This window comes from Coregonus clupeaformis, chromosome 9 (genome assembly GCF_020615455.1).
Source record: "Coregonus clupeaformis isolate EN_2021a chromosome 9, ASM2061545v1, whole genome shotgun sequence".
Taxonomy (NCBI): Eukaryota; Metazoa; Chordata; class Actinopteri; order Salmoniformes; family Salmonidae; genus Coregonus; species Coregonus clupeaformis.
This window is the reverse complement of record NC_059200.1, coordinates 2909622-2935724: the sequence shown is the minus strand read 5'-3', so window position 1 is coordinate 2935724 and position 26103 is coordinate 2909622. Positions and strand designations below refer to the sequence as shown.

General features: G+C 44.7%; 1 protein-coding gene across 10 annotated transcripts in view; it reads right to left on the bottom strand.

Annotated features, from left to right (window-relative positions):
- LOC121573566 (autism susceptibility gene 2 protein) overlaps positions 1-26103 on the bottom strand; it is a 493378-nt gene that overhangs the window by 30239 nt on the left and 437036 nt on the right. For all 10 annotated transcript variants that reach the window (XM_045222451.1, XM_041885653.2, XM_045222452.1 and 7 more), the window contains exon 6: positions 5367-5415. In XM_045222451.1, the coding sequence (XP_045078386.1) occupies positions 5367-5415 (49 nt within the window). The remainder of the gene's footprint in view (positions 1-5366; positions 5416-26103) is intronic.

Below are 26103 nucleotides of genomic sequence, written 5' to 3'. Positions count from 1 at the left end.
TGGAACTTGTGACACTTTTTGTTTTTTGTGTGTATTTTGTATTTTTCTGTAATATTTTATGTACACGCTGCTATTTCCATGTTTTGCCTTCTTGCCAGGTCGCCCTGCAAAATAGGTTTTTAACCTTAATGGGTCTTACCTGGTTAAATAAAAAATAAAATAACTGACTTCTGTGAGAGATTGAGTGCTTCACTCGCTATAGTGGCTGGGTAAGTGTGTTTATATAAGACTAACAATAACAGTGCTTGTATACTCCAACATTGTGTGTCTTTTTTTCTACAGTGTTGTGTCTGGAAGGGACAGCTAGTGCCCTCTGAATGACCTCTCATCCCTACCAGATGAAAACACGCTGTCCTTGGCCAATGCCGTGCCTCGGAACACACAGAAGGCCAATCAGAGGCAGGTAATCTTTCCTCTGTGTACCAGGTCAAGTTCTATCCTAATCTCCAAAATCCAAACCCGCACAGAAGGTTGAGGTCAAACGGAGGACACAGCAGAGTAAAGCCTGTGGCTGCTGTAGTGTAAACCAATGCTAGTGCTGCTGTGAAAGGCTAACTGGCGTGGGTTATCATCATCTACACACTATCTGACTGTTGCTCCAGCTCAGCTGTGTGATGGTTCCCTAAAGCATCTTTACATCATCTAAGATTATTACAGTAGAAGAAGGCAGCCCACAGCTCATGAGTGATACAGTACAGGCAGAGAGAGCTAAAAGAGAGAGTCAACCTTTCAGCTCCCTCCCACACATGAGTAAAACACTCAGAGGCCATTCTGCTGCCTGAAGAGCTCTCCATGACAATCCAGGGAGCTCTTCAAACCGTTCTCCCTCGCTTCTTTTTTCCCCAAAACATTGTCATCAGCGCTGCAAATTACACCTTCCACATTGCACATTACTCTCTCTCGCTCTCTCGCCTCCTGAGGCAGACACACTTGAGCCTGACGACGCACTTCGCTGACTGGCTGGCTGTGCACTCATCTGGCGCTGGCGCCGCTCCCTGGGTCTCGCCATAGCACCTTTTCATTTTCACATTAGCTCCAGTAAAGTGTTGGTGAAATCAGCCTTTCAGTTGAAGCACAGGGAGGGGAGCGGGAGACAGAGCAGCCTCCCTCTCTCCTAGTACTTAAACCCCCCTACAGACGGAACCTTCTATACAATGAGACATGGGAAATACCAAAAATAAAAGTTTGTATGTCAAACTGGGGAATTGTTTATGATGAAATGTCAAGAAATAACAATGTAATTTGGTAGCTAATTTGTAATTATAGAGAATTGAAAGTATGACTGGTCCCTAATACATTGTCTGAGTTTCCCTGTATTTCCCTGTATCAAAGCAAGCAAAAGAAAATGCTATTAACGAATACCTATCATCAGATATCAACCGTATCATCTGGCATACACAGTAATCAAATTACTAATGCAATGTCATTACATATTTTCTCCCTCTCAGTAATAATGATATAATCCAGTCAGTGTGTGTTTTTGTCTGTGTGGGGTCTTGTGCAATACTGAGTCAGTCTGGACTGAAACAGACCTACAGACCCTATGACTCATCATGAACCTTATTTACAGATGACAACCATTACTCGACCACTCATCACAAATGGTTCTGTCCTGCTGCTTCTAAAAAAACATTTAGCATTTAGCATTAGCTAAACATCATTACTGCATGGGGCTATGCTCTGCTCTAACAAATCAGCTGTAATCTATTTAGGCTGTGGTCTCCAATGACATAACTGCGTTCAGGGCTGGGCTGGGCCGTGCTGTGGGGCCTGACAACATCATAAATAATGGCAGTGTTACAGTGCCGAGGAGAGATTACACACGTGGGACTGGACCTTTAATCATTTGATAAATCTATCTACAGAGGCTTTTCTCCTCATATGTTCTCTTATTACAGCCAAGGCTTTGACACACTATAATCCTTTCCTGGGCAGCCCGCGCACGCACGCACGCACACACACACACACACACACACACAGCTAAACTAGGCCAGGAAATCATCTTGACCTCAACATCAGTTAAGAATTGGAAACCAACCAGACAGCCTGAAGACTGCAACAAGCTCTTTCAACTGGCCCAGCATACGGCTGATTTGTCTTTCCAATTTTCTGCAGGAGACTAAATGAATGAGGCTGGCAGGCAGGCTGACACCTGCGGGCGCTTTGACAGGCTCGGTAATTAGATCTAACATTTAATGATTCTTCCTTAATAAAGGCTGCACCTAGGCAAATTGAGCCCAGACAGAGAGGAGAGAGAGGGAGGAAGAGAGAGACTGGGGTGAGGAAGGAAGAGAGAGACTGGGGTGATGAAGGAAGAGAGAGAGAGACTGGGGTGATGGAGGAAGAGAGAGAGAGAGAGAGAGACTGGGGCGAGGGAGGAAGAGAGAGAGAGACTGGGGTGAGGGAGGAAGAGAGAGAGAGACTGGGGTGAGGGAGGAAGAGAGAGAGAGACTGGGGTGAGGGAGGAAGAGAGAGAGAGACTGGGGTGAGGGAGGAAGAGAGAGACTTGGGTGAGGGAGGAGAGAGAGAGACTGGGGTGAGGGAGGAGAGAAAGAGCATCAGAGAGTGAGGGACTGTGTGAAGCTAACACAACCGACAATACCACACGGTGGATATCAGTGGCCCTGGACCTGAGGTGAGGCGTGAGGAAGGTGACATGAGGCTGGAAGCAAATCAATGTCCAACAACTAAAACACTGAAATCAGTCAGGAGTTGGATTTCTTTGCAAATACGCCACAGTCAGAGGCAATAAGAAATCAGTTAGGTGAATGGCTAGCTGTTAGGACTATGCTGTACTGTACTGTGAGTGGTGCTGCCTGCCAGGCAGGGCAGTCATTGTTGGGTGGTAGAGGCTGCTGAGAAACTGATTGGATGAGACTGACCACCACTGAGAGCTATCAGCCAGTAATCAGACCAGAGAGACACACTCCCATGGTTGATTTCTTCAGTCTCCCACTGTATTTTTTTTGTTTTGTGATCCAATTGACATTTTAGTCATTTAGCAGACGCTCATATCCAGAGCGACTTACAATTAGTGAGTGCATACATTTTTCATACTGGCCCCCCGTGGGAAGAGACTGGAAATTGTGAACTATGCATCTGGCCTGGTCTGGAGGTTTGAAACACCACAGGGTGGCCTGTAAGAACAGGCCAGGGATGTAGCAGCAAGTCGTCTCTTTATTGAGGTTTGTCATCACCCCTGACATACTGTCACACCTGAGTCAGGCATCAGCAGGTGAATCACAACGCTCTGACAGGTTTCTCCAATCTAGGATTTCTATGAAATATGTCACATCCACATGATTGTTGTTGATGAGAGACAGCTCCTGATGATCGTACCATCCAGACTTACAGTGTGACTAAAACAATGTGTGTTATGTCATTACATGCACAAAATAAATTGAATTCCTATTTTCAAATAATATGCTCTTCTCCTCTGCAGAAATCTTGTCATTTTAGTTCAATTTGATTTAATCAAGCTTCAACTGTTATTCTTTCCTTTATAGTTTCACTAGTCTAGGTGTGTTTATATCACCAAGCAGAGCTATGTGCTCCTCCACAGAGAGCAGCCGTGAGGTTGACTCCCCCCTGTCTATAGAAGTATTGTTGCTGCTGCCATCAGTTGACCTCTTTGTTTCTCAGTGCCGTGGCTGGGCCCTCCAAGCCCCTGTTGAACATTAAGAACAATAAGCATTTGATGTGTACCAACAAGAAAGCACAAACCACCAAACAAACAGAGCCCTTTTGCACCTGCCCTCGGGGCAAATACTGACATTCATCTCCACACAATCTAAGCTTTTCCCTTTTTTTCCTGGAGTTGTTTCTTGTCCTGAGGCGGTTGGTCGCTCGGTCGGTGCATCATGGTATTGGTAGTGGTGGTAATCCCATCAAACAAAAAACACACCACTCCTTTTATCTCAACACTTCCCTCAATAAAAATACCAATGGCCTCCGTTCTCCTGCACCTGGATTATTTTACACCCCTTTTGTGATTGCAATAGGAATTAGCATTTGGTAGGAGTGGAGCAGGAGGGAACTTGGATGTTAAAAAGAAAGAAAAGGGGCTTATATTTAAATGAAAATAGGGGCCAAGAGAGTGGACTGCCTGCTATCCACCAGGGAGGGAGAGAGTGTATTTGTGTACTGTTTCCCCCTTTCACTGAGGGGTAAAGAGGGCGGCCCGTGTTGATTTAAGACGCACAAAGGGGGTCTTAGTCCTTTCAAGGGAACCAAATCTCCCCACAGAGGTGCCTTCAAAAGGAAGCCTCCCTGTCAAGCATGGCCATTGAGCCCCCGATGGATGCCGCAAATCAAGCCCTGGAGGTAATCAAAGGCCAGAATGTGGGAAATGTGTTTCGGGTCCTCGGACTCGGCGCAGAGCAAAGTGCAGGAAGAAAGAGGGAGAGGAGGGAAACAAGAACCTATCTGCACCAATCAGCCCCTCTTTCTCCTGCTCTCTGAAGGGGTCATAACCCCTGTTTCCCCAGCCCCTTCTCTCTCCTAACACTCCCCCCTCCGCCCCCCCTCAAAGCTTGTAGTAACCCACCATTACAGAGGAATGTCCATTCAACACATTATCTGGGCTCCCCTGGGGACGTAGAAAATGGGACTGGCTGCTTTTAACAGCAAATTAGTGACGTGATAATGAGGTCATAAACAGATGCCAGGCCCTCCTTCTGACTTCATCTCCTACTGCATTAGCACTTCCTGGTTCCTCCTTCTCTCGCTCATGTATTCAATACAATACTAACCCTCCTCCTGGCATGTTAACCAACTAACACTGCTTCTCAATGCTCTGTGATGTGGGACGTTAAATGTACACATCAATGATTATTACTCTGTTTTTTTTCCAGAATTCTCATTTATGCTTCAACATAGACTTTTGTGTTTATTATTTCATGTTCAATGTATTTCCCACTAAAAGGACTAGTAAAATATATTTTGGCATATCAAAACTCTGCACGGTGTTTATTTGAGTGAGTAGCTAATAAGGATTTTCTCATTCATCACACTGTATCCAATTCGATTCCATTTAATAGACCACCCTGAATGGATTTTCAGTCACGTCTAGATGTGAGTGAACACAGATTGATATTTCACACCTGTGTTACACAGAGCTGCACTGCAAATGGAAGCTTTTTTGCCTGTAATGCATTACCAAGCTCTGGTTCTGGTTGATATATAAACAGGCTACAAAGGCAAGCCTCTCTCGGCTCTCATACACAGAGCCAATGCAGAATTACAATGACCAGCCAATGTCCTAATAATAATAAACAATGAAACCGAATACACATTATGATTCAGTCAAATTAAAATATTTTTGACATTAAATAATACTGCAACATAAAACACATAAGAGCTCATACCTTTAACTGCAGCAGTGCTGAAGAATTTCTCTGAGCTGGCATCAGAGCCCTGTGTGAGAGAAAGACGATATCATTAGCGAATCTTCTTAAACAGGTGGGTTAGTCAAAGACCCAACAGGCTCCCGAGTGATTGGGAGTCCCATAGGGCGGCGCACAATTGGCCCAGCGTCGTCCGGATTTGGCCGGTGTAGGCCGTCATTGTAAATATGAATTTGTTCTTAACTGACTTGCCTTGTTAAATAAAGGTAAAATAAAAATAAAAATAAATATGTACCAGCCATCTGACCGGAGCAAAACATTCCGCACTGCACATCGCAGCCACTTGATGGCACTGTTGGTCCATGACACAATAGCACATTCCATCTCGAGCCCGGTGTGGTAGGGCGTACATTAACATTGCTATGTTATTCTGCAAACATTCAGTGCTAAGCATTTACACAGTATTAGACAATTTAAGTGTTTTAGGTGACAATGTGCTGTCGAAGAGGCGTTGGCTAATTCAATCCCACTAATAAAGTGAAAGATCGACCTCTTACAATCCCTACCAATGTGTGCGTGTCATGGATGAGTCTACTAGGGAATAATACATTGAACCCACTAGTTTTAAATGTCACTTTCATAGCGTTTTCATTGAAAGATGCTCGTTTAAATATTAGATATTAGTCCCAGGGAAGTGAATATGACAATTCAGAATACATTATCACAGAAAATGAAGACTCCACACCCTTTCGGCAAATGGACAGTGCCACGGGCTCCAATAGTAACGGTATGACAATGTCACATATATCATTTACATTTTAGTCATTTAGCAGACGCTCTTATCCAGAGCGACTTACAGTTATAGTGAGTGCATACATTTTTCATACTGGCCCCCCGTGGGAAACGAACCCACAACCCTGTCGTTGCAAGCGCCATGCTCTACCAACTGAGCTACAGGAGGCCTTTCACATTGGCTAACGCCTATCAATTATTTTCTATGCCTCACATGATACGACCCTGCTGAAGCCAGAAAACATTTAAATAGTAATTTGCTTAGGGTGCAGGACACTCCATGGTAAGAGATAGGCATTTCAGTATATCTAGTCATCTGAATTAAAATGTGTAGGTGCATGGAAAGCAGAAAAAGGTTTTGCCATTCCATAAAATATAATTTTATCTCGTAAATCAAAAAACTAAAACGAAAGTAGCCTATCTAAGAGTATGACGGCAGATTGAAATAGACAGACTTGATTGAAGCACATTCAGTTCAGATATTTCCCTTTTGCACACAGCAAATATCCAGATAAACACCATTCAAATCATGACGGTAAAAACTGCCTGTTTTGAATGCACATAGGAATATTACACATTTGCGTTATTATGAATATATAACGATATAAGTAGCCTATAAAAAGAAATGCTGCAATAGCCATACAGATATTACACATATTATTCTATTCAATAAAACCTATTGATAACACAGATAATTTGTCGTTAATATACATAAGCTAATAACCAAACAGTCTAATTCATAATAAGGTATGTGGATAAAGAAACGCGACGTGCATACCTTTGATGTGGCGAAACTGGCAAGAAGGAAAATAGTCACATATATCACTTTCGTGGTCTAGTAAATACGGCCCCGTTTTACATTCTGCTTGTCAAATAATGTAATCCACAAACAGACGGCGAATTCAACTCCGTTTTAATTGATGACAGCCATGCGAAAAGAGAAGCCCTTTCCAAGACAATTCCAACGAGAGACGAGAAGCGCTTAAAAAGCTACCGTTCCTCTCGGACAAAGGAAGAAGTGTCTTGCCAGCAAAAGCATCAGCAACAACTCTGGGTCGCTAAATCCCGTTAAGTGCGTTTCGTCTCCAGTTCAGGGTGGGATACAAATCTATTTCGCAATATTCTTGTATAGAAAATATCCGAGTTTCGAATAGAAAGGATCCTTGGGAGACTGCGTATCTGGACGCTTAGAGAGGCTGCGTCCACAGACACCACCAGAGTCGACAGCTCGCTCCTACAGAGCAAAAAAATCCAACAAAGCGCAGACCAATTTCCTCTGTTGCGAAAGAGGGAGACAAAATCACACTTCGAATCACCTTGAGCCAAAAGGGTACTCCAGTTTCATTATATTTTCAGCTGGTAAAAGCTTATGTCCTGTGGTTGCTTACGGTTCCGTCGCCGACAGAGCCTCTCCTCATCCGCTCCAAGCGTCCTCCCACTCCTTGATTCTAACCTGACTTGGGTTCAACCTCATCTTCTCTCCCGAACACAAACACACGTGTGTTTTCTGCTTCCGAGTGTCGGAATACTGTTCCAAAGACGGCGCACGGCTCCGGACAGGCGTGCGTGTTCGCGTAAATGGAGCTCAGAGAAACTGCTTGGCATTTCCAGAACGAGAGAGAGAGAAAGCAAGAGGCGGGAGGGAAAGGGGGAGGGCCTGAGACTAGAATGATATTCTTTCACTGTCAACAGAGTGAGATGATGTCAGCGGCTAATGAATTTCCCAGTAGGGTGCTGCAACCGTGAGGGGAGGAAAACAAAACACTCTTTATAAGCAGCAGTGCACCTCCTCAGAGCTCACAGCCATTATTTTCCTGTTGGAATAACCACCACTCTACTGTCCTGGAGGGGGTCACATACCCACACCAGCTACTGGGCCAACCATGGTGATAGACCGGGATCCATCCATGCTTACCTATGGTGCCCACTTAATCAAGCCTGATCCAGGGCTCAAAAGCAGACATCGACAAGTGATTTTCTCATGTTCAAGCCATCTGTATTTGTAACAGGATCACCAGCTTTAGGATTCTCACTATTATTCAGCAAGTTGCTGATGGGACTATTTGCATGGAAGGCGAAAGTGAGAGCGAGAGAGAAAGCACCCCTCGTCTTATCTAATCCATCTCACTAATCTGGCGGACCATGGACACTCCAGACCAAAACAATCTTGCAATTTCAGCTAATGCTGGACGTTCCAGGAAAATCCCTTTAATCGCAGGAACCCGTGTCCTAGCCTCGGCTAATCAGCATTAACCCACTGTCTGGGAGGTCAATGGATCAACAATGGAGTCACATTGGAGCTCTTTCTCTCTCCCTACAGCACCCAGCCCTCTACCCTATGTGCTGGAGAAAGAAGGAGTGGGAGAAAGAGAAAGATAGAGACAGACAGACAGACGGACAGATAGAGGGAAAGAATGGCAGAGTGTTGTAACCCTGTGCTCCTAGTGCTCTATATACAAGGACACTGGATCTCATGGCCAGATAGATGACTATCAGCAGGGAGACGTGGCTGGCTGAGGCCCCAGGAGACCATTCAAAGCCATACCGCCGGGCCCCCAGGCCCCAGAGAGCTAAACCTCATCACACAATGGCCCCGCGAAGAACACAGCTCTCCATTACAAAGTGTTCATTGGGTTAGGGGCCCTCCTTGATCTCCAATATAAAGTGTCCATTGGGTTAGGCGGCCCATCTTGATCGTCAGTGGGCCCATGTCTAATATATGATGAAGCCATGTTGACAAGTGTCTGCTTTGAACATCAAGCAGCTTCCATAATGGGAAGAAGAGAAGGAAAAAAATATGTGGCCGTGTCCGAATACCCATACTTGCGTCCTAATTTGTAGGCCGTTTGAGTATGCGAAAAAAGAAAGTTGAATAGTATGCAACATTTCGAAAATCAAGTATAGTTTAAATGGCCGGATGTCATACTCATATCGCCTTTGAAAACAACTGATCAATTAGATATGGGGATGCGCTACCAAAATCAACGAATAGCGGGAAACAATGCAATCAAGCATGACGCATTCGCAGTATGTGAAAATATAATGTTTAATAGTATGCAACATCTTGAAAATCAAGTATGGTTTAAATGCCAGGATGTTATACTCATTATGGCTCTTCACCTAGTAGAATTCGATGCACACTTTCCCACAATGCATTGGAAGAGGTGGGCTGCGAGTGATAGGCCCTAGCTCTCTTCAACTAGCCAAACAACAAAACTAGTATTTTTTTAAACCCAAAGTGTATCTCTGTTTTCTCACTGAAAAGTGTTTCTTGTTCTCTTGGCCTTCATCAGAGCTTTTAACCTAATTACTACACCATCTTTTGATTTTTGAATGTGTTGGCACCGGGGACTCTGGTTATTGATGTCATGTTAATCAGGCCTTTTGATTTGAACATATGGATTGTAGGCTAAGTAGGCTAGGCTACCTATTTAATTATTACATTTATGGATCAAGCCTTAGCAGTCACTCTGATCTAGTTCCCAATGATCAGTGCTTTAGTTTATTATGTTGCTGTCCAGTGGTTCTGAATTTGTGATGCACCAGACTGTCCACGTGTTTCTGTGCAATAGCCTTTTGATTTGAACTTTTGAACAATTTTGGTGTGTCTACTAGGCTATTTGATTTAATTTATATACAGTACCAGTCCAAAAGTTTAGACACACCTACTCATTCAAGGGTTTTTCTTTATTTGTACTATTTTCTACATTGTAGAATAATTGTGAAGACATCAAAACTATGAAATAACACATATGGAATCATGTAGTAACCAAAAAAGTGTTAAACAAATCAAAATATATTTTATATTTGAGATTCTTCGAATAGCCACACTTTGCCTTGATGACAGCTTTGCACACTCTTGGCATTCTCTCAACCAGCTTCATGGGGTATTCACCTGGAATGCATTTCAATTAACAGGTGTGCCTTGTTAAAAGTTAATTTGTGGAATTTCTTTCCTTCTTAATGCGTTTGAGCCAATCAGTTGTGTTGCGACAAGGTAGGGGTGGTATACAGAAGTTAGCCCTATTTGGTAAAAGTCCATATTATGGCAAGAACAGCTCAAATAAGCAAAGAGAAATGACAGTCCATCATTACTTTAAGACATGAAGGTCAGTCAATCCGGAAGATTTCAAGAACTTTGAAGGTTTCTTCAAGTGCAATCACAAAAACCATCATGCGATATGATGAAACTGGCTCTCATGAGGACTGCCACAGGAAAGGAAGACCCAGAGTTACCTCTGCTGCAGAGGATAAGTTCACCTAAGATTGCAGCCCAAATAAATGCTTCACAGAGTTCAAGTAACAGACACATCTCAACATCAACTGTTCAGAGGAGACTGCGTGAATCAGGCCTTCGTGGTCGAATTGCTGCAAAGAAATCAATACTAAAGGACACCAATAAGAATAAGAGATTTGCTTGGGCCAAGAAACACGAGCAATTGACATTAGACCGGTGGAAATCTGTCCTTTGGTCTTATGAGTCCAAATTTGAGATTTTTGGTTCTAACTGCCGTGTCTTTGTGAGACGCAGAGTAGGTGAATGGATGATCTCCGCATGTGTGGTTCCCACCATGAAGCATGGAGGAGGAGGTGTGATGGTGTGGGGGTGCTTTGCTGGTGACACTGTCAGTGATTTATTTAGAATTCAAGGCACACTTAACCAGCATGGCTACCACAGCATTCTGCAGTGATACGCCATGCCATCTGGTTTGCACTTAGTGGGACTATCATTTGTTTTTCAACAGGACAATGACCCAAAACACACCTCCAGGCTGTGTAAGGGCTATTTGACTGAGAAGGAGAGTGATGGAGTGCTACATCAGATGACCAGGCCTCAACTCAATTGAGTTGGTTTGGGATGAGTTGGACCGCAGAGTGAAGGAAAAGCAGCCAACAAGTGCTCAGCATATGTGGGAACTCCTTCAAGACTGTTGGAAAAGCATTCCTCATAAAGCTGGTTGAGAGAATGCCAAGAGTGTGCAAAGCTGTCATCAAGGCAAAGGGTGGCTACTTTGTTGTTGAACACTTTTTTGGTTACTACATGATTCCATATGTGTTATTTCATAGTTTTGATGTCTTCACTATTATTCTACAATGTAGAAAATAGTAAAAAATAAAGAAAAACGCTTGAATGAGTAGGTGTGTCCAAACTTTTGACTGGTACTGTATGTTACAGCACTTTGGTTTCACTAATACATATGTTGAAATGGAACCAAATTATCTGTTTCTGTCTTCATGTCGATATAGGACTCGTTTTACTGTGGATATAGATACTTTTGTACCTGTTTCCTCCAGCATCTTCACAAGGTCCTTTGCTGTTATTCTGGGATTGATTAGCACTTTTCGCATCAAAGTACGTTAATCTCTAGGCGACAGAACGCGTCTCCTTCCTGAGCGATATGATGGCTGCTTGGTCCCATGGTGTTTATACTTGAGTACTATTGTTTGTACATGGTACTTCAGGCGTTTGAAAATTGCTCCCAAGGATGAACCAGACTTGTGGAGGTCTTGGGTGATTTCTTTTGATTTTCCCATGATGTCAAGCAAAGAGGCACTGAGTTTGAAGGTAGGCCTTGAAATACATGCACAGTTACACCTCCAATTGACTCAAATGATGTCAATTAGCCTATCAGAAGCTTCTAAAGCCATGACATCATTTTCTGGAATTTTCCAAGCTGTTTAAAGGCACAGTCAACTTAGTGTATGTCAACTTCTGACCCACTGGAATTGTGATACAGTGAATTATAAGTGAAATAATCTGTCTGTAAACAATTTTTGGAAAAATTACTTGTGTCACGCACAAAGTAGATGTCCTAACCGACTTGCCAAAACTATAGTTTGTTAACAAGACATTTGTGGAGTGGTTGAAAAACGAGTTTTAATGACTCCAACCTAAGTGTATGTAAACTTCCAACTTCAACTGTACCACTTTCTGCCACCAACAAACATGGCTGCCTGTTTTTGCACAGGTTTAAGGAACAGACGCCATCAACGAATCATTGTTCCTCGTCCTAAACGGTCATTATCAAATTTAAGAGAAACGTCAGGTCTGTGATTACAGCTCAACCGCCAGACAATCTACGTCCGGATCTCTCACTGCACATTATTTTTTAATTCAAATGAAACGCTGACAGAGACGAACAGAAAGAAGAAAAAAAGCTGTGCATGCCGTAATGCCGCAGCCAAGAAAATAATATAAAGTGGCACTTTTCTATGGAAAAGCACTTGATGCCGTTGCCAGAGAATGGAAAGCGGAGATCAAATATAACGTCTGGAGTTATGTTATGTATGCCCAGTAATTGTGTCTGTGCCTGTAAGTTCTGTCTATACACCATCAGCCCTTTCTCTCCGCTAAAAATGTTTAATCTTTAATTCAATTTTTTTGGCTGTGATCCTTCGCTTCAAAGCATCCAAAAGTGCATTTTTTCCCTGTCTGCAATGGTGGTTTAATTTTGCAGGAACTCTTTGTTTTCCTAGATTGCAATCACAGGAGACCAGCTTTCTTTTTCATGAGCCTTTCTACCATTACGGAAAATCTCCCCTCATTTAAAATATTACCGATAAGTGTAACGAGTGTAATCCATTAAAAGCTCTTATGTAGGGCTCAAGACTTCCCGGGGTGGATGAGGAGGACGAGGTGAGGCAATAAAAGGAAAAGTGTCTTGATGACATTCAGAAATGGTAGAAATGTTCTGAGGAGAATAGCAACTTTCTCTTATGATAGATAGTTATAGAGAGGTTCCAGGCAGGTCGACATGGAACAAGCGGTTAACAATGGCTGGGCTGTGAAGATGAAGAACTCTGGCTGAGACAAAAATACCGTCTGGGAGAGGAATCAGAAGTATTCACTTTCTTCTCTAGCTCCTCTGCCGTTTGATTCCCAAACATAATTCCAGAGCAATCAGCCAGGGCTATCGGTTTGATTCTGTCAACATCCTCAGGCTCCCCGACCACTCTGGTCCTGCATACAGTACATTTACAGTGACTTCAGAAAGTATTCACACCCCTTGACTTTTTCCACATTTTGTTGTGTTACAGCCCAAATTAAAAATGGATTAAATTTAGATTTTGTGTCACTGGCCTACTACACACAATACCCAATAATGTAAAAGTGGAATTATTTTCCCACCCAAAATGTTTACAAATGAATTACAAATGAAAAGCTGAAATGTCTTGAGTTAATAAGTATTCAACCCCTTTGTTATGGCAAGCCTAAATAAGTTCAGGAGTAACATTTTGCTTAACAAGTCACATATGAAGTTGCATGGACTCACTCTGTGTGCAATAATAGTGTTTAACATGATTTTTGAATAACTACCTCATCTCTGTACCCCACATATACAATTATCTGTAAGGTCTCTCAGTCGAGCAGTGAATTTCAAACACAGATTCAACCACAAAGACCAGGGAGGTTTTCCAATGCCTCGCAAAGAAGGGTATTGGTAGATTGGTAAAAAAAAAGCAGACAATTTGAGCATGACAATTTGAGCATGGTGAATTTATTAATAACAATTTGCATGGTGTATCAATATACCCAGTCACTACAAAGATACAGGCATCCTTCCTAACTCAGTTCCCGGAGACGAAGGAAACCGCTCAGGGATTTCACCATGAGGCCAATGGTGACTTTAAAACAGTTACAGAGTTTAATGGCTGTGATAGGAGAAAACTGAGGATGGATCAACAACATTGTAGTTACTCCACAATACTAACCTAATTGACAGAGTGAAAAGAAGGAAGCCTGTACAGAATAAAAATATTCCAAAACATGCATCCTAATTGCAACAAGGCACTAAAGTAATACTACCAAACATGTGGCTAATCAATTAACGTTTTGTCCTGAATACAAAGGGTTATGTTTGGGGCAAATCCAATACAACACATTACTGAGTACCACTGTCCATAATTTCAAGCATAGTGGTGGCTGCATCATGTTATGGGTATGCTTGTAAATATTAAGGACAGGGGAGTTTTTCAGGATAAAAAACTAACGGAATGGAGCTAAGCACAGGCTAAATCCTAGAGGAAAACCTGGTTCAGTCTGTTTTCCATCAGACACTGGGAGATTAATTCACCTTTCAGCAGGACAATAACCTAAAACACAAGGCCAAATCTACACTGGAGTTGCTTACCAAGAAGACAGTGAATGTTCTTGAGTGACCGAGTTAGAGTTTTGACATAAATCTGCTTGAAAATCTATGGAAAGACTTGAAAATGGTCGTCTAGCAATTATCAACAACCAATTTGACAGAGCTTGAAGAATTTTGAAAAGAATAATGGGCAAATGTTGCTCTTAGAGACTTACCCAGAAAGACTCACAGCTGTAATCGCTGCCAAAGGTGATTCTAACATGTATTGACTCAGGGGGTTGAATACTTATCTAATCAAGATATATTAGTGTTTTATTTTTCATAAATGTTTTACAAATTTAGAATTGTTCTTCTACTTTGACATCACAGAGTATTTTGTGTAGATCGTTGACAAAAAAATGACAATTAAATCAACTTTAATCTCACTTTGTAACAAAATGTGGAAAAGGTCAAGGGGTGTGAATACTTTCTGAAGACACTACATGTATTTCTTAGACATTATGTCTATTATGGGCAGTATAGAAGTCTACTATGGACAGTGTGGAATGCCAGAGGGTATGGAGAGAAGTGGCAAGGACACAGGATTTAATAAGCACATGCTTATTAAACACTTAATAAATATATGAATTCTTTGCACCATTCTCAATAAGATTCATGGCCTGATATTCTATCTGACTGCAAAATAGGTAGACTAACCCCCATATGCCATAGAACATCCTAGAATCAAATACATGCACAAACACACACAAACATACACAGACACCAAAATCAAAAATCATCTAACGTCTCTTTCTGTGCCTTTTGAAAGTGAGGTGAGGATGCTTTTTACAGTCATTACATCCAGTCTTATCTCAGTGAGCCTGAGCCTGCACTAGGCTGCCATTGACAACTGCTTCTAATCTCGCCCCCTCCCGACAAGCAGCTCTGAAAGCGACAGCGCTTTTCTTCCCAATTCCTCAGACACGTAGCCAGACATATATTAATCTGTCACTCATTGCCTGTATTAATGGGGAGATGACACACACACACACACACACACACACACACACAAACACACACACACACAGCAAAAAGATTAGCCATATTTCACACATCTTTCACACTTATTTAAACCTGCCTTTATCACACAAGAGGGATTGGTAGTTTTGGAATAGTGATACAAATACAAGACAGAGGGAGGGAAGCATCTGTCTGATATAGCCTACTAGGACAACGGGAATTGAAAAGTAGCAGATCGTTTTTCCTCTACGGTAATATGTTTCCTTGAGCTAAGAGATATGAAACTCACATCATATGTCACTAAGAGAAGAGGAAAGTATTGCTTCCTGGTGTTCGACCTATAAAGTAAAAAGCCTGTAGAGCAACTGGTGTAATCTGGTCTGCTATCTCTCCCAGTCTGCTTTCAGGAACTAGGCCGGGCCGTCGGTTGGACCACTAGGCGAATGGGGATGGACAATGTTAGACATTATCTCCATCTAGGAGGTCAATAATCACTGAGAGCCGACATAGTGGTGTATAAGCACTGGTCTGTCAGCATAAGCACTGGTCTGTCAGCATGAGCAGAGCTACTCTACTGCCTGGCCCTAGAGCCATCAGTCCCCGGTCGCCTTCCCAGGGACTTTGCTTTCAAAACAAACCAGGACAAGGAAATTGGTTTAGGCTAACCTTCCCTCCTCAAATGCTTGGGTTACATCCTTAATGCATTTTTTGCCTTTTTTTCCCAGTCGGAGTAGAAACGGGAACGGGAGGGAGGCCCTTTTGTAAATATTATAGACATGCCACAGAGCGTCGGCCTCCATGTCACCAGTTAATTTCAAACCAGTCAATTATTCGGGGAATAGCGTTCAACCGTGGCTCAATTGGTATCAAGGGAGCTATCATGTGTCAGGAAAATATTCCCCACACCAGTACACCAGTACACCACCGCCACCAGCCTGTACCGTTGATACCAAGCAGGATGGGTCCATTGACTCCTGCTGCTTACGCCAAAATCCTGAAATGTTTTTCCACCCCTCGATTGTCCAGTGTTGGTGATCGCGTACCCACTGGTGCCACTTATTCTTGTTTTTAGCTGATAGGAGTGGAACCCGGGGTGGTCGTCTGCTGCAATAGCCCATCCATGACAAGGATCGACGAGTTGTACGTTCCGAGATGCCATTCTGCACACCACTGTTGTACTGTGCCGTTATTCGCCTGTTTGTGGCCCGCCTGTTAGCTTGCACGATTCTTGCCATTCTCCTTCGATCTCTCTCATCAACGAACTGCCACTGACTGGATGTTTTGTCTGACTGATGTTTGTCACACCAATCTCGGTAAACCCTAGACACTCGTGCGTGAAAAGCCCAGGAGAGTGGGCATTTCTGAGATACTGGATCCGGCACGCCTGGCACAGACGATCATACCACGCTCAAAGTCGCTTAGGTCACTCGTTCTGCCCATTCTAACGTTCAATCGAATAGTAACTGAATGTCTCGATGCCTGTCTGCCTTCTTTATATAGCAAGCCATGGCCACGTGACTCACTGTCTGTAGGAGCGATCCATTTTTGTGAATGGGGTGGTGTACCTAATAAACTGCCGACTGAGTGTACGTACACACACATATACGCAAGATACACACACATCCAGCTTGTCATACCTTCATACCGACCTTGTGCCATATCGGGATATTCAGTAATACCGGCACTGAACACAAGGGGCGCTATTTTCAAACCCCACTGAGCCTTTGTATTCCAAAGGTTAGCAATGCTAACAAGTACATGAAAAATACCATAGAGAATGCTAACTTAATGCTAACGAGCACATTGCGAACATTTTATACAGTCTCTGACCTAAACTATCTTCAGGACAGACATCCCAGCTCATAAAGTTATATAAGTAACACAGTTTGCTGCAGGCACAAAACAAATATTAGACAGCAAGGCTCTTGTTCCAGGAAGGGATTCTCTGCTGTTACCAGCAAGCAAAGCTTGATTTTGGAAGAAGCTAACCACTTAGCTAGATAGCTAACTAGCTACTAAATTAGCAAACCAAATGCACAACTGCAGAGCATTTAGCACATTTTAGACAGTTAATAGTTATAAGATATCTAACTGGAAACATTTAGTTGTGAATTCCATACTGTAATTACGATCACCTGGCGTGTGCTGCACAACAGTGAGTGACTCACAAGGCTCCGGTCTCTCGTCGTTGTGTGCTACAAACACCACTTGACTGGGTACTTCCGGTAAGCTTCATTATGAAAAATGATGTGACAGGTGAAATGAAGAACGCAATCTTCTTTATCTCGTAACATATTGCGCAGGTATTTACTTAAAAAGTAGCTAGAAATATTCACATTTATAAAACAACTTTAAAAATGGTTTAAACGGTATTGACGGTATTGAAAAACCATCCTGTGACTATTTCCAAATACCCCGGTATACAATATATACGCTATACCGCCCAAGCCTACACACAGGACTGTGTTGTTAATTTTTCCTTGCATGGTGAGGGGTTAGAGAGTGCTCACTGTCATGGCTGACATAGAGTAAAACTGTAAATGCCATGAGAACTACAGTATAGCGTGCAAATGTTGGCAAAACGACAGTTTATCCTTCTGATCAAATTATTTCATATGAAGCTGGTCCGGATACTGGTTTGATCTGGTTTGTTGTAATATTGAGGTTGGCTTTCACGAGGATCCCCTGTTAAAAACCAGGCGATAGCTTTCAGCTGTTTTACAATGGAAAATAAGGGAAATCCTCTCAATATTCCAACCTGATTCCAGTTCTCTCAGAAGTCTTGCAGTGGAGCCATGCACCCCAGACAAACCCCTAAATAAAAACACACTGAATATCAAACCCTAGCTTTAATTGATCTCACTAATCTGCTCCATAGTCAGGGAGGCACGACAGACATCAGCAATCAAAGAACTGCTTTCTCCAGAACTCCCCCACGAAGCTCGACATAATTCCAACCCAGAGCTACTTTGGCTGGGATTATATTTTTCCCTTTGTTACTTTCTTGTGCACCACACTGGGAGTGAGGAGAGAAGGGGAGAGAAAGAAGAGAGAGAGAAACAGGAGGAGGAGAGACTGACAGGGAGAAGAGAGACAGAGAGCCAAACAGCCAGAGGGAGGGAGGGAGGGAGGGGAAATCGAGGAGGGAGAGAAATTGCCCCGCTGCGTCATTAAGAGGAATCACGGCAGGAAAGCACTGAGGAAATCACCAGGAAGGATTTTATTAAAATGTGTCTGACCCCTGATGGACTCCCGACTGCAGCCCAGAGCAATCTGCCTGCCTGCCCGGCTGGAGAAATATGGTTAGAGGATTGTGCCACTGAAACGTTCCGTCAAGACCATTATGTCAGGCACGCACTGAGACAGACCACAGCACAAACCTCTCCTCCCTCCCTCTCTCTCTCCCTCCCTCCTTTCCTCCTCCACTCTAGGGTCGTGTTGAACTGCTCCAGAGTGGGGGCCTGATGATAGGCTCTCTTGGGGGACATAAGATGGCCCCAGACTTCAAAAGCCAACAGGGTGACAGACAGCAGGGAGGTCTCTCCCTCCCTCCCTCCCTCCCTCCCTCCCTCCCTCCCTCCCTCTGTCTCTGCCCAGGCCTCACTGGCCCAGGAGGGGTTTCTAATTGCATTTCGCAAGGACTGAACTAAATAAGGGCCTTGTTCTGCCTACAGTCGCCACCCTGCTGGGGGGTGGAGAGACGGGAGGAGGGAGGAGGAGAGAGGGGGTGAAGGGAGAGATTTGAGCCTCCTCTGTGTGACAGAAAGCTTTAACATGTCAAGATCCAGAGAGACAGGGGTAGGATAGCCACTCCGCCCCAACCTCCCCTACGGTAATGGAAGACCATGGGAGACTGAACAAGAGAAAGAATGTGTATGTGTGTTTGAGAAGGTTAGAGAAAAGAGGGAGAGATTTAATCCGCAAAATGCTCTATCCCCCTTGTGGCAGGCAGAGCAGGCAGGCAGTTCCCCGCCAGAGCCCGTGGTTGTGACCTACATGGTGGGGTGTTTGTGGGGCAGGGACTATGAAGGATGGTGGGGTGTTTGTGGAGGGGCAGGGAGGGCAGGGCCATAGGAGGTCTGTGGACAAGCAGGGAGCCTCCACTCCACTTTGAAGCTCTCTGCATTTCAATATTTCATGAGCCTCGTCTCATCTCCAGCCCCTCTCATCGGACGTGTGCTTTTAGCTAGATAGTGAACAGCGAGCATATACCCCATCACAGTAGACACCATAGATCTGAGGATACAGAAACACTCTGTTCCTGCTATGTGTACCCAGTCAGTCTCTGGGCTTTGGGCTTTTGCATATCTAAGGGACGATCTCGTTAAACGCTGGTACCAATTACAACAATTAAGAGATAAGCTAAGTATGTCAAAGCCCTGGCGGAGACAACACCATGTTTACAATGATTAACATGCAGTGTTATCAGTGGGGATGGTAATCAGGCAGCCAGCTAGAGCCTGACGCTCCACAAAATCACAGGGGCTTTATCTGTCACTATCAATGTGAGGGCAGGCGTGAGGCAAGCTGCAGGAAACACAAACATGGTGGGAAATACATGGCGGCCATACTTGTCAGCATTGTCACGTCTACAGCTGGTTTCAAATGATGCCATTTCCTCTTTCAAGTTAATTCAAAGTTCACCAGGTACAGTATGTAATGGCAGAGGTTTGGTCAGGTCACACGGTCAGGAAAATTACTGGCCCTAATGATGGCGTATTCTCCACGTAATATGATATAATGTAATAAATATGTAAAAGCACTGTAATAAGACTTAATATTCAAATACAACTGATCCGCATTTCTATCAAGTACGATCAATGGGGTCAATGGGAGTGTGTGTGGCTTCTGCCGATACATTTCCATGAGGGTGCATCGTGTTGGCACACTCTGGCCTTTCCAGCCCTCTCTATGTCCTCCGCTGTGACCGTGTCATAAGGTCTGGTTGTCTGGGGCTCGGGGCTGTAATAGAGATGCCTTTGAGAGGGGTCTCCATCTGGCCCGCCGCGGGCCCTGTGGGCCGGGCAGGCCTGCATTCCATGCTATCCTCCACAAACTCACACCACGCCAGCCGGAGACCTAAATGTCCACATTGTGAGTCTGAGACCCACTCACTGTCTGCCCTGCCTGCCTGAGAGAGAGGCTGAGAGAGAGCAGGACATTCACCACGTTGGGGTTATTTGAGTGGAGGATCCCAAAGCACGGATGTACTCAGTGTGTTCTCTTCTCTGTGCTCACTCAGAGTGTGTGTGTCTGTGTATGCGTGTCTGTGTATGTTAGTTTTGTATAAGTGTGTATGTTTTTATTAGTGTTAATTGTGTTGAATGAGAGACTGTTTATGTCCTGTTTTGCATTTGAAAGTACCCGTGGAGAGGAGTGGGCATAGGAGAGGATGTGTGTGAATTTGAGAGCTTGTTTTAGTGTTTGCCAGCCAGTCTGCCTAGCTAGCCCGAGACTAGGAGGGTGTGGGGCCTGCTTACTGTGAGAGAGGCATATGTGTGTTTGTGTTCTCGCGTGCATGCCTATGTCTGTCTGTCAAGGTCCAGGTCTCAGTAGGGCTGGGCTGAGGGCTGGCACCGAGCACGAAGAGCCAAGTGGCACATCATTTAGCACTAAGTCCAATCATCAGTGGCTGTCTCAGCCGGTCTTAGCATGCGCTCTGCTTACTAACATGGCCTCCACAAGAGGATCTGGGACTGCTGCTGCACGCGCCCGGCCCAACTCAGACAGATACGGGCTGTAAGAGGATTTCACAGTGGCAAACAGGGACAGCCTGCGCTGCTCCCTCCGGGAGAGACCAAACAGCTGCACCACCTCACACACATCGCTGTGGAGTTATGCACACACACACACACACTGGCTATCCCCCCAAAGCCCCGCATCGGGGGACAATATCAAATGAGCAAGCTCAGGGATAATCCTTCCAGGAAACCTGATAAAGCAGTCGGGTCAGAGTGCCAGGTCAATTTGACGGTGGCTAAGACACAGAGAGAAACAGAGGAGACTAGCAAGCCTGCCGGGGAGCTGGCTGGGTGGACCAACATTAATATAATACGATGTTCTATCATGCAACAACACGCAGGGAGATTTGATGGGTTCTCTAACCTCAAATGCTCCACTCACAGGGTTAGGACAACATGAAAGATAAACATAGTACAGCAGCATCTGAAAGACAGAAAGTGAATGGTGTTTTTCCTGGAGCACTACTTGGCTTGCACGACGATACTGCTATTACTGAGGATATCACATGAGAATATTTTGACCTCCATGATTTAAGAGAAGACTGGTGGTTATGAGAGACAGTATAAATCAATGAGAGAATTCCTCTGATGCAAACAGTACGGGTTGCTATGACATAAAGGCCCAGTTTACAGGCACACAGAGACAAACACCCATTTGCCCCCCCCCCCTACACACACGCACACAGAGACTCAGGAGAAAAAGGCCCTGGTCCACTGGGACATACAGAGCAGTAGGGAGAGACAGGAAGAGAGGAAGGGGAAGGAGGCCGGGGAGTTTCAACACACAGATTAAGACATCCCTGAGCAGCAGCAGCAGCAGCAGCAGCAGTAGTTTAAAGCCGGTGAAACAGCACAACAAGGTCTCTGGGGTGTTGCATTCCATCCTCTCCCCGTCCCTGTTCAGTTCCTCCTGTGACACGGAGGTAAACAGTTTGTTGTGGGAACAGCTTTGGATTCTCCTCAATAAAGGCCCATATACAATGCAATCAGCCACAGGGTGTTCGGGAGATCCAAACAAGCCAGGGAGTTAGCAACGTTAGAGCCCGTTTAATTGGGTCTGTTCACAGATGCTGCCTCTGGCATGGTTCTGGGAGAGGGAGACTGGCATGGTTCTGGGAGAGGGAGACTGGCATGGTTCTGGGAGAGGGAGACTGGTATAGTTCTGGGAGAGGGAGACTGGTATAGTTCTGGGAGAGGGAGACTGGCATGGTTCTGGGAGAGGGAGACTGGCATGGTTCTGGGAGAGGGAGACTGGCATGGTTCTGGGAGAGGGAGACTGGCATGGTTCTGGGAGAGGGAGACTGGCATGGTTCTGGGAGAGGGAGACTGGCATGGTTCTGGGAGAGGGAGACTGGCATGGTTCTGGGAGAGGGAGACTGGTATAGTTCTGGGAGAGGGAGACTGGCATGGTTCTGGGAGAGGGAGACTGGCATGGTTCTGGGAGAGGGAGACTGGCATGGTTCTGGGAGAGGGAGACTGGCATGGTTCTGGGAGAGGGAGACTGGTATAGTTCTGGGAGAGGGAGACTGGCATGGTTCTGGGAGAGGGAGACTGCCATGGTTCTGGGAGAGGGAGACTGGCATGGTTCTGGGAGAGGGAGACTGGTATAGTTCTGGGAGAGGGAGACTGGTATAGTTCTGGGAGAGGGAGACTGGCATGGTACTGGGAGAGGGAGACTGGCATGGTTCTGGGAGAGGGAGACTGGTATGGTTCTGGGAGAGGGAGACTGGTATAGTTCTGGGAGAAGGAGAAAGGGGTCTCACACACACACACACATCTTTGTGGTCCTCTCTGGCGTGGACTGATTAGTGTGCTCTGATGACCACATTGTGGTGTGACGGAGGAATGCTGTTGGCTGCCCTTCAGGAAGTATTTTGTGGACTGGACCAATGGAGATGGAGCCTGCCAACTCCCACCCAGGCCTAATGATACAGTCTTAGATTAGAATAAGGGCCCTCAGTCACACTCTGTTGGAGTTAGAACTATGACCTCAGTGACGCAGAGTATACAATACACCTATCTTTGACTCATGCTGTGGTTCAACTAATGCTTTGGTGGGTACAGTACAGTAGCACCTGGCACTGCTAATGAATTTGCTTATAAAGCTGCACACACGCACACAAACACACACGCACACAAACACATTTACCGCTAGACGGGTTCCTCCTGAGACCCAGGAGGTGACTGAGGTGTCAAAACAACATCTCGGTTTCTCTCCACTTTGTTACTGGGGTGTTGCTTTGTTCCTTTAACCCTGAGAAGTATCCTATCTGATTTACTCTGCATATCTCTGATGCATTTTTCAAGAGTTATTTCTAAAAAACACTGTGTTCCCTGGCATTAAAAAGCAATTTAGCACTCGTAGGATTAAAAGCTCATGTTAAATTGAAGGCTACACTTGGCATGGGCATGAAACATTTAGCAGCTCCTTATATTTAACCAGGCTGAGGCTGAGGCTGAGGCTGAGGCTGAGCGCTGCACACACAGCATTTAAAAGACAACATGGATTATTTTATCTGACTACAGCAGAGATGAGGTTAGATGTCTGATGCCTCACTTAGGAATACACCTTTACATGCTTTTACAAACATTACCTCCAGCCAAAAATAGGTTATGTAATGGGTGTCTTTTTATATGTTCTCTCTTAAAATCCCACATGAGTAAATTATTCATATACAGTACATGCAGTATACATTTATCCATAATTTATTTATTATCTGAATTCGTTTTCTAATATTTTCATGATTTGCCCCTGAGAAAAGTGGCTTGGTCTCTCCTTCAGTGTTCCCCCAAAGCTACACTGCTCAAAAAAATAAAGGGAACACTTAAACAACACTATGTAACTCCAAGTCAATCACACTTCTGTGAAATCAAACTCTCCACTTAGGAAGCAACACTGATTTACAATACATTTCACATGCTGTTGTGCAAATGGAATAGACAACAGGTGGAAATTATAGGCAATTAGCAAGACACCCCCAATAAAGGACTGGTTTTGCAGGCGGTGACCACAGACCACTTCTCAGTTCCTATGCTTCCTGGCTGATGTTTTGGTCACTTTTTAATGCTGGCGGTGCTTTCACTCTAGTGGTAGCATGAGACGGAGTCTACAACCCACACAAGTGGCTCAGGTAGTGCAGCTCATCCAGGATGGCACATCAATGCGAGCTGTGGCAAGAAGGTTTGCTGTGTCTGTCAGCGTAGTGTCCAGAGCATGGAGGTGCTACCAGGAGACAGGCCAGTACATCAGGAGACGTGGAGGAGGCCATAGGAGGGCAACAACCCAGCAGCAGGACTGCTACCTCCGCCTTCGTGCAAGGAGGAGCAGGAGGAGCACTGCCAGAGCCCTGCAAAATGACCTCCAGCAGGCCACAAATGTGCATGTGTCTGCTCAAACGGTCAGAAACAGACTCCATGAGGGTGGTATGAGGGCCCGACGTCCACAGGTGGGGGTTGTGCTTACAGCCCAACACCGTGCAGGACGTTTGGCATTTGCCAGAGAACACCAAGATTGGCAAATTCGCCACTGGCGCCCTGTGCTCTTCACAGATGAAAGCAGGTTCACGCTGAGCACATGACAGACGTGACAGAGTCTGGAGATGCCGTGGAGAACGTTCTGCTGCCTGCAACATCCTCCAGCATGACTGGTTTGGCGGTGGGTCAGTCATGGTGTGGGGTGGCATTTCTTTGGGGGGCCGCACAGCCCTCCATGTGCTCGCCAGAGGTAGCCTGACTGCCATTAGGTACCGAGATGAGATCCTCAGACCCCTTGTGAGACCATATGCTGGTGCGGTTGGCCCTGGGTTCCTCCTAATGCAAGACAATGCTAGACCTCATGTGGCTGGAGTGTGTCAGCAGTTCCTGCAAGAGGAAGGCATTGATGCTATGGACTGGCCCGCCCATTCCCCAGACCTGAATCCAATTGAGCACATCTGGGACATCATGTCTCGCTCCATCCACCAACGGCACGTTGCACCACAGACTGTCCAGGAGTTGGCGGATGCTTTAGTCCAGGTCTGGGAGGAGATCCCTCAGGAGACCATCCGCCACCTCATCAGGAGCATGCCCAGGCGTTGTAGGGAGGTCATACAGGCACGTGGAGGCCACACACACTACTGAGCCTCATTTTGACTTGTTTTAAGGACATTACATCAAAGTTGGATCAGCCTGTAGTGTGGTTTTCCACTTTAATTTTGAGGGTGACTCCAAATCCAGACCTCCATGGGTTGATACATTTGATTTCCATTGATAATTTTTGTGTGATTTTGTTGTCAGCACATTCAACTATGTAAAGAAAAAAGTATTTAATAAGATAATTTTATTCATTCAGATCTAGGATGTGTTATTTTAGTGTTCCCTGTATTTTTTTGAGCAGTGTATTTCTCAATGAAATACTGTACACACACTGGCCATCTTTTTTCAGAATAGGAGACCATTCACGCTCAAATACAAATCTGAAAAGTAAACACTGAATGTATCATCCATGGGATGCCTTTCACTGTCCACCTCTCCCCCCACTCAATTCAATTCAAATGGTTTTATTGGCATGGGAAACATACACTACCGGTCAAAAGTTTTAGAACACCTACTCATTCAAGGGTTTTTCTTTATTTTTTACTATTTTCTACATTGTAGAATAATAGTGAATACATCAAAACTATGAAATAACACACATGGAATCATGTAGTAACCAAAAAATAGTTAAATATTTTATATTTGAGATTCTTCAAATAGCCACCCTTTGCCTTGATGACAGCTTTGCACACTCTTGGCATTCTCTCAACCAGCTTCACCTGGAATGCTTTTCCAACAGTCTTGAAGGAATTCCCACATATGCTGAGCACTTGTTGGCTGCTTTTCCTTCACTCTGCGGTCCGACTCATCCCAAACCATCTCAATTTGATTGAGGTCGGGGAATTGTAGAGGCCAGGTCATTTGATGCAGCACTCCATCACTCTCCTTCTCGGTAAAATAGCCCTTACACAGCCTGGAGGTGTGTTGGGTCATTGTCCTGTTGAAAAACAAATGATAGTCCCACTAATCCCAAACCAGATGGGATGGCGTATTGCTGCAGAATGCTGTGGTAGCCATGCTGGTTAAGTGTGCCTTGAATTCTAAATAAATCACAGACAGTGT